At 31.9% G+C, this 9777-nt stretch overlaps 1 protein-coding gene across 1 annotated transcript in view; it reads left to right on the top strand.

Moving 5' to 3' along the window:
* The first annotated feature begins 453 nt into the window (after positions 1–453).
* The window catches only part of LOC134722350 (hemicentin-1-like), a 76091-nt gene continuing 66767 nt past the window's right edge, over positions 454–9777 (top strand). Inside the window, exons 1-2 of the mRNA XM_063585965.1 lie at positions 454–787; positions 3424–3735. Coding sequence (XP_063442035.1) covers positions 454–787; positions 3424–3735 — 646 coding nt within the window. The remainder of the gene's footprint in view (positions 788–3423; positions 3736–9777) is intronic.

The raw sequence follows: 9777 nt of genomic DNA, 5'->3' as shown, positions 1-9777 counted from the left end.
GTTTCCCTAAGAGCATCTGGTCAACAGTGCATCCGGCATAAACACTACAATCAACCATAAGGTACAGAAGACCTCCATCTGCCCATAATTTACCAATACAAACTATAGAACAAGAAAGTGTGTGAAATCCACCAAGCCCCAAATATGGGATTGAAAAACTTTCAGCATTGATCATTTCACTTGCTGTAATACTGCGTAATTTTTTGATCAGACGTCTGTATTGCAAAGTCCTATCCTACTTCTTTTGACATGTCCATAAATTTCTTATTGTGTGTATAAACGGTCGACATGTCGCTTGGCTTCGAGTTAACAACTGGTGCATATGTAACAGGTGTTCGACAAGGAAGTGATTTTTAGACTAGGCCAATAAAAGGGATGGCTTGTTTAATTTGTTCTGGAAGATCCATTGGAAATTTTATAACTTCCCTGAACAGAAATCGCAGCAAAGCCTAAATGGAATCTAAAGAAGCTTCACAACCTTCTGAACAAGATTTTATGTCACTATATGCATTCTCACGACGGGGAGGCTCAGGACGCTCTTTTGGCTTGCTGAATGGTACACAGTTTATCAAAGACATTGTCTGCTCGTCGACTGGTAGAGATTTTTCCTGTCCTCGTTTAACTTTAACCTGTTCAGCATGTACAGCGCTTGAATCTGTCATTTCAGTCTGCAGTTGGAAAACAGCTCTAGTCATAGAATGGAAAGTATCCTTGCCATCCACCGTTTCCTTGTTCATGTCAATGTTACCTGATCCTTCCTGGATAAGACCAGTATTGGACGACAGTGGTACAATACCGTTGGAACATACACGCTATTCTTATCCTATCAATTTCTTGACCTGATAAGCTTGTTAGGTATTGCCTTACCTCATCATACGAACTGCAAAACCCATGAGCATTTAATGTGTTTTGATCCAAATTCGTGATACAATTTTAATGCAAGACCAATTTGAAATGGAGCGATTACATTAGTACTCATTGAAACTATACTTTCTGTAAGCATCATATATTTTCGCATTTTTTCTACGGTAGTAGGATTTTGATTTGTAACGGCCAGAAAAGACTTTTCATCTATTAACTAACAAATAAATTTGGTCAGGTTGGGGGGCATTGATTGAATTGAAAACGGATGAGAACATTCGGAAGGTGGCGTGTAATAATCATTGTTTAGTTTAAGGCTATGTATATCACGCCTTAAAATATTGGCAGCGGTGTGTAAAATCTGTTTTTCACTTGTTGTATTTTTGGAACTTCCAATTTTCAAATCTAACTGTGCTATTTTGAGTTCAGATTTTAGCTGACTTGCATCTCTGATGGCGTCACCAATAGATATAGACTGCTGAACATGATATTTGAAATACCCTGGTCTTTTTGTGATTGTACATGTATGACAATTGAATCGCCGTAATTATTCATCAACCTATATGGCAATTTATATCTTGTGTATTTGTCGGCATAGTCCCGTGGAAGCAAGAAACGATATTTCTCAAGTAAGGTAGACATCATAAAAGCCTTATGCTTTACGATCAGGACTAAACTAATTTATGATACTATTTTCACAAATGCAGTATCGTGATCAGAATATTCTGCTTTTACTTTTTGGGGTGTTTTCAGAAGATATTTAGTTATACAGTCCGAAAGATAAAGGGCATTTTCAGTAAAATTTTCATGTAAAACTGTCGACTCAATTTCATGATCCGAATACATTCTAGCTGCCTCAAGTATATTCTTAATTCTGTCTTCTGATTCCACTTTGTGTGCAACTTAGCCTTTTTTGTGTAGGTTTGTTCTTACAAAAAATACAGGAATACCACTCTGGTCGAGTTGTGATCTAATTGTGTTTGCAGCAGGTGAAAAAATGCAAGCACCACCTATATTCTCCTCCGTTTCCATAAATTCTTGTTTATAACAAGATAGATTCTGCTTAATAATGTAAGATTTACAACAAGATCTATGATATCTAACATCAATATTTTCCGAAAAAAAAATATCAATAGAGGACAACTCTTCTACAATCTTCAAATAAATCTCATCTTTCCGTAGTTTAGTAGCTACTATAAAATTAACTGTGCCCTTGTCAGTGAAATTATATTCCGGGCTTTTAATCTGACAATTTGTGTATACCTGCCAATCTAAGGAAGATTTCCCTCTCTTGGCACTTGTTGGGGTAAGTTTTAAAAGACTACCTAACTGTGACATTATCCGAAAAATTTGCACAACAGATCTGGAATAATTTTTAAGCGATTTCAACGAAAACAATGATAAAAAAAACCAATATATATTTACACTCTGGATATTCAAAGTAACAAAAAACAATGAAATATACAACAAAGCAAATATAAAAATAGTGTAAAGACAAATATAAACCATAAAACTGATTTTGATTAAACAATTTCATTGTGAAATGCTAATCGACATTTGGCATGTGCAGTGATAGTAATGCACGGAGTGAGGATTAAATTAAAATAAACGTCCCGGACCGTAATTCCGGAATTATATAAATTTTGTAACAGATTGATGTGTCCTATTCAAATTAAAAATGTCTTGTAAATCGCATAAGAAATGTTACAAACGAAACTTGTTTTGTATAAAGTAAATATCGAAGTGTATAAAATTCGACCATACGATTTTCTTAAGGCATGTTTAAAATATAAGTTTAACATGTATTCTTTCATTTAAAAAAAATCAGGTGTGTGTTCCTTGGGTGCATTAAATTCCTTAACTGAGCGTCTTTTCAGATTTCGCCGCTGCACTATTAGATGACCATCGGAGGTCTTCGGAGGTCAACTCAATAATCAATTAGATGGCGTCAAGACTTAAAGAAGAAACAAAAGAAGCTACATAATATCGAGCCCATGCCCTGTCAATTGTTATTTTAGACTTTTTATATTTGGATAAATGTTTTACATGATTATGAATCAAATATGAAAATTTGAGTCAAATCAGTGAAAATTAATTTGACAGCGAGTGTCCATTTAAGATTCATATACAAAGCTCATGAAGTTGTGCCCTTTTAATCTAGCCGATCAACTTCTAATCATTAATAAAAGGCACCCACACGTTGATTAAAAGATTTTAAACAATACAGTCAACAATTTCTTAATTGAATGCATTCTTGCTAGGACATCTACAGTCAACAGCTTGCAACAATTGCAACAGCATACTTGTTTTTATACGTGCTGAATATAATTACAGTTAATACACTCAAAACATGTATTTCAGTTAAATATTCTGCATTGCAAATAATGGAACAAAGATAAGCAAACTAACATTTACATTAGCTAATGAGCGCTTCGAATTAACAAATTGTTGAAATCACTAATTTTACATCATTTTGATTTACGTATGAATACCTCTCGACACCATTATTTCTTCTACTCGGTAATAAATAAAGAACTAAATAGAAAATAACACATTTTGTAGCTGTCGTAGGATCTAATATTTATGTTGATGGAGGCTCAACAATTGCACTTGTATGCCCATTCAAAGCCGATCCTGCAAACTCCATTAGGTGGTCTGGACCTCCAAATTTGATAACTCTGTCGATTGGGTTTGACATTAATCCCAATTTACCAGATGCACAGAGATCCCGTCTCAGCGTTTCAGGTAATGGCAGCAACGGGGATTATAATTTAAAGATTGGTAACATTCAACTGCACGATGAAGGAGTATATAGATGTAATGGAGTATCTAGTGGATCTTCATTATATAAAGACCTCAACTTGTTTATAAAAGGTTTGTTTAAGCTGATGGTATATTATTTTACTTTCTTCTTAGAGTTGTTTTAAAACATAATGTGTACAAATTGTAATTTATCAAAATTCCTTGTTTTATAATTTAATGTCGGCGAAATATTTGAAATGACATGCATTAGTTTTACCAGTATACTGGAACCTAATTGTAAAAGAGTTATGAAAATGGCTTATTTTTCGTATATGCTAAGTGAAAAGCAACATTTAAACCAAAGATAAGGATACTAGAAGACATAAACTTTGACATGTTTTGTCCTTTTTATTCTGTCCAATTTTAGAAAAATAAAATTTTAAACATTTTGACTTAGAATTAAAGAACATATTTGTAATTATCTCTTAATGAAGTTCTCAGAGACAAGGTTACGGTAAAATACTTGATTTAAAAGTTCGAAAAGATTTAAATTTTCAACTTACAACTTATTCAAGTAATTAAATCTAAAGGACAAAGTCACGTTGTGCAAATCATAGGAGTAAATGGGATTGTTCATATATTCTTTGTTTTCTTCACTCACAGTTGTAATGTTTCTGCTCTCTACACGACTTCCACACGACCACACGATCATATTAAGGAAATGTTTTTCATATATAATTAAATGTAAATTGATATGCTGTAACTCGTTTAAAGCCTTTTTCTGTAACGAAAAAGGTAAGTACGCTAGATACACTTACTGGAAATAAACTCATCATAAATACCAGGAATACAATTTAATATTTACGCCAGACGCGCGTTTTGTATACAAAAGACTCATCAGTGATAGTCGAATCATAAATGTTATAAAAGGCCAAAAACATTATGAAGTTAAAAGCATTAACGACCAAACAATGTGAGTATATAAAATTGAAGATGTAAAATTTTTCCATGACAACATGTATGTACGTTTTGGCAATAAAGAGTATCAACGTATGGTCGGTACTCCTATGGGCTCTAACTGTGCCCCTTTAATAGCAGAATTTTTCAGTAATGCTATGAATCTCAGTTTGTGACCAAACTCAGTAAAGACAGGCCATTGTTTTTATATTTTGTTAATATATTCAACAAGTTATCTTGCTGATGATTTTTTGTTAAATAATCTAGAGTACTCTGAACATACCGAGAACATACTATCGACATTTACCAAAAGTACTCACTCTTACAAAATCTAACGTTCACAGCAGTAGTGTTCCTTCTTTAAATGTACACATTTCAATTTCTCAAGATAAACTCTATACTAAACTTACGACAATAGAGATGAGTTTTTATTCCCTGTAGTTAATTTTCTGTTTTAAGACGGCGGTGTTTCTATGGCTTTATCATACGGTGTTTATACATGGTTTATATCCCAACTATGTCGTTATGCCTGTGTGTGTGTATTGATGTCATAGATTTTAACGAACACAATAAATGCATCACTGGTAAATTATTGAGTCAGTGATTTCGTTTCCATAAATCATTAAAGTTTTACTTAATTCTTTCTTAGATACAAAGATTTGATAAGTTAATTTGGCTATATAAATCTTATCAACAACGGTATTTCCCATCCTAGCGTGTGTGGTAATATTGTACTAAAAGCGCGGAAATCACTATGGGATCCGTGTAAACTCATTGAGCCTTTAAATAATTTGACCTGTTGATACTATTTGTAATGCGTTTAATGTTATTTAATGTTTACTAATTGATTATTGTATATCGTCGATTTACCAGTTATTTAAGTGTTTTGTATTACTATAACTGTTCACTTCTTTGTACTATGGACTACAAAAACATTTATTTTGCATAGAACATTTCCATTCTTCATTTAAACTGTATACCGTACAACAAAAATATGTTCATTTACCTGTGTATATTATAAGTATTTGACGGCTTTTTGTTCAATGTAAGTTGTTTTTTGAAATCTCACATCGGTATACTACTGTTGCCTTTATTTAGTCACCCTTTTGAATGAGTACAGCTGTCATTTCAATTGATATTATATAGTGTGTCTTTCTATGTTGTATTGCTGCACTTTTGTTTCAGATAAGAGTCGTGCCTATTAAAACGTTTAAAGCCGCTGCATTTGTTTGTACATGTCATAATTTAGGAATCTGATGTTCTGTAGATTGTTTATGTGGTACAAAAATGTTTCATCTTTTTATACAAATTAGCCTGTTGTTTTTCCTGTATGATTGGTGTTCGGTGTGAACCAATGATCCATGTTGAAAACCGTTCTTTTAACTATACATGATGGTTTACTTTTACAAATTGTGACTTTGATTGACAATTGTCTCATTGTCACTCATACCACATCTTTTTATATATATTTAAAGAACAATAATGTTTATATCTTATCATTGATTTAATTATTACGCCTTTTCACCGAGATAAAAATACAAAATTAACACGATCAAATTACAACTATTTTTATATTTGATAAAAATAAGTCTTGACCTTGAACAAAATCCACGTGCATAACCTTAGGTAACCACTAGAACACATGGGCGACATCGCGGTCCTTGAATGAAATAAAGTACATTTGCCTTATTTTCAGCCTAGATTTTTAACATTCGTGTTGTCATCTGATAAAGTCATTCCTTTCAAAAATCTTTCTATTTGAAACTGTTCTGACTTTGTTTACCAACTGTACTAAAAAACACATTTTGCAAAGATTGAATTTAGTTGTGTATATCCCTCTATAACGTCAAAGTTAAATATTGACAATGACCCATGTTAATGGTAAAAGCCTTAAAACACTGTTTGGTGTTGTGTTCGACAGAGTCGGAACGTACAGATAAGGTAACGGATACATTTAATCAGGTGGCTACAATTGATATAGCCGGGTGACGGATTTAACCCGAAATTTATTCTCTTTGGTAGTATTCATAAATTGGTAAATAAAATGGAATTGAATATCAATATCATTGCCCAACATTATAAATATGTAAAGTTGGGATCTGTGATTGATCGTTTTTACGTCATGTCGGATAACAAATTGGGTCTCGTTATTTGAGTTCTGTAGTATCAATAGTAATTTGGTTTTCATCAGTCAACATGGACAATAAACAGTATGCAAATAATTGTAATCTTTGTAATATATGTGTTGTGTACAAGTTATCATTTTGTACAAGTTATAATTTGTACAAAAAGATTGTACAAATTATAATTTGTATTTCGACTTTGTACAAATTGTAATTTGTACGAAAAGTCCCTGTACACATTATAATTTGTACAAAATTTGACGAAAATTCACTTATAACTTGTACACTATTTTATAATATGTATTTCGGTGATAAAAGCATTGATACACACTACAGAATTGCTAATACATGACCACATGTTTCGCCTCAATTATCAAATCTTTTTCATTCGTTTGAGAAGGCATGGGGAACTGCAAAACATCATTTGACTTTCACATTTTTACATTTTTAAGTATTGTAGCCGCCTCTGCTTTTAAATATGTCTTTCAAGGCTTCAATTTAACCCTATGACATAAATATCCTGTTAAAACTTATACATTGGTTACCAAAATCTCCAGATTCAACAGTTACAGCTTACATGTGTCAAGGACAGGTTTGGGCATGGTCATGCTGAGGAATATGTATAATGACAGTAACCCTAAACAACAAGTTATAATAGTTACTAGATGTTTTCGTGGTAAGATGTTAGTCTTAGATCTATTGCCCACACAGTACAAATTTGCTTTCAAGAAAAAAAATAAGCAGGAAAAAGCTTAATTGACTAATGGGCTAGTGTACTCACTTTCAGAATAAGGAGCTTACTACATATACTGAGCTCTGTTTGGGGTTGATAATTTGGGAACATTATCATCGAAACCACTAACAGATATGGCTCATGCAAGTACAAGACTTAACGTTCATTTCGGCCGTACTGAAGCTAGAGCAAAAGCTCAACTTTTCTTGACAACATTGAGCAAAGGACTACTGATATTCAAACATTGATTGATAAAGCAATGAATGAACAAAAATAATGCAAACAGAACTGTTTTGAAATCTATATGTATGTGTGTTTTGCTTTGTTGCAAGCAGTATCTTCCATAAAGGGGCCATAGGGATGATGCAAAACATATTTTGGACAGAAGTTTCAATTTCGCGAATTTTCAAGCACTGATTGATTTCCGTGTAGAGTTTGGGAACTCTGTGCTTATAGATTTTCTGAAAAATTCCCATGTGTACCTTGAGTATTCTATAATTGCAACTATTTTCATGATATCAATACAAAAAGTTAATTTAATATAAGATTTCAAAAGGTGACCACCCCTTACACAATTCTGGATTCGTCCCTGAATGCTGTGTATCAATGCTTTTTTCACCAAAATTCACATTAAGAATTATTGTACAAGTTATAAGTGAATTTTCGTCTAATATTGTACAAATTGTAATTTGTACAGACACTTTTTTGTTTAAATTACAATTTGTGCAAAGTCAAAATACAAATTATAATTTGTACAATTTGTTTGTACAAATTATCATTTGTACAAAATGATAACTTGTACACAACATATGTTTACCCTTTAAAGTTGAAAGAAAATGATATGAACCAAAAGTCAATCTTTTTTTAGTTAACGTTGATGAATATTCAATTGTTACAAATATATTACAAACTTTGCTTCATAAGGACGTAATTTGGTCGAGCCTTCGTATGTGAATGAAAAGTATTTATGGACAAATTACAATCTGAGATAATAAGAAAAGCTTTGGTTTTGAATATAATTGACCACTTGTCCGAGTTATATACTATTTCACTGGATTCACACCACTTTTACTATCATGACCTGTACCTTCCTTAGTTGCAGATTAGAAATAATAAATTATATATAATTTGTGAAAAATCATACGTTGGTGAATATTTTGAAATATGTTCTGTAATCCTAAGGAAAATGCTAACTACAGTTGCACAAACATGTATGTCATGCATATTGTGAACCGGTGTCGATTTTCGTATCTTTTCTACATTTTTTTTAAATGTCCCGTACCAAGTCAGGAATAAGCAGTTGTTATCAAATAGTTCGTTTCTATGTTTGTTGGCGTTTTGTTATGCACTTCAGAGTTTCTATTGTTATTTTTTTTCCTCTTATGGTTTATGTGTTTCCTTCTGTCTTAGTTTGTTTACCGGATATGTTGTCTCTCAATCGATTAATGACTTCTGAACACCGGTATAACATGGTCAAATCTTGGATAAAGATTTAACAAACTCTGTTTAGGATTCGGATGATTCAATATAGCAGTAGTTAAATAAACTCTGAATTAACAATATCACAATTATAAAACAAATGACTGTAAATACTATTTTTATAAAGACTAATTAAGCCTATATTTTAAATATGCTTAAAATCGCATATCTCAGGGGAAATAATCCATAACGTTTTGTTTACAGCATCACATGATTAAAATAAATTGACTCTTACCACTTGTGGAGTGAGTTTTTATTTTCCAGGACAAGGTACAGTTCACAAATACACTTGGTGAATAACCACATCAATGTCGTCCTAAAACTAAAATGTAATCATAAACATTTGGACTCTTAAAATATTAAAATATACAATATGACAAAATAACTGAAGTTCATTCATATCTTCTATCATTACAATGTATAATATAAGTGTACTAATAAAATATTAACTTAAACACTTTTACTCATTTTGTCTAAAATGCCGCCATTTATGTTATATCCATTTTCTGTGTCAATAATGAAATAGCTATGAAAAGTATCTAGTTCTATATTCTATAGTGACAAATTAACGGTAGATAATAAATTATATGTGACACGAAGCTAAATAAAATATTCTCGAGTACATCTATCATACTAATGGAATAACCGAACTTAACAAGGAGAACGAAATTATACAATAGAAACTTTGCTAAATTTATCATTTACATGTGAAAATATTAATTATGTAACAAAATGTAAACTTAGATAAAATAAGTAATATGCTTGTCCACAATAGATGAAACAATAATACGTCAGGTAATAATTCGGGACACACAGTATCATACAACTACAATTTTCAAGTTCCAGTGCAAATCTACATAGTCAATACAAAATAGAAATTGA

This window comes from Mytilus trossulus, chromosome 6 (genome assembly GCF_036588685.1).
Source record: "Mytilus trossulus isolate FHL-02 chromosome 6, PNRI_Mtr1.1.1.hap1, whole genome shotgun sequence".
NCBI classification, from domain to species: domain Eukaryota; kingdom Metazoa; phylum Mollusca; class Bivalvia; order Mytilida; family Mytilidae; genus Mytilus; species Mytilus trossulus.
Note: the sequence above shows the minus strand (reverse complement) of the source record. Positions and strands in the feature narration are given on the sequence as shown.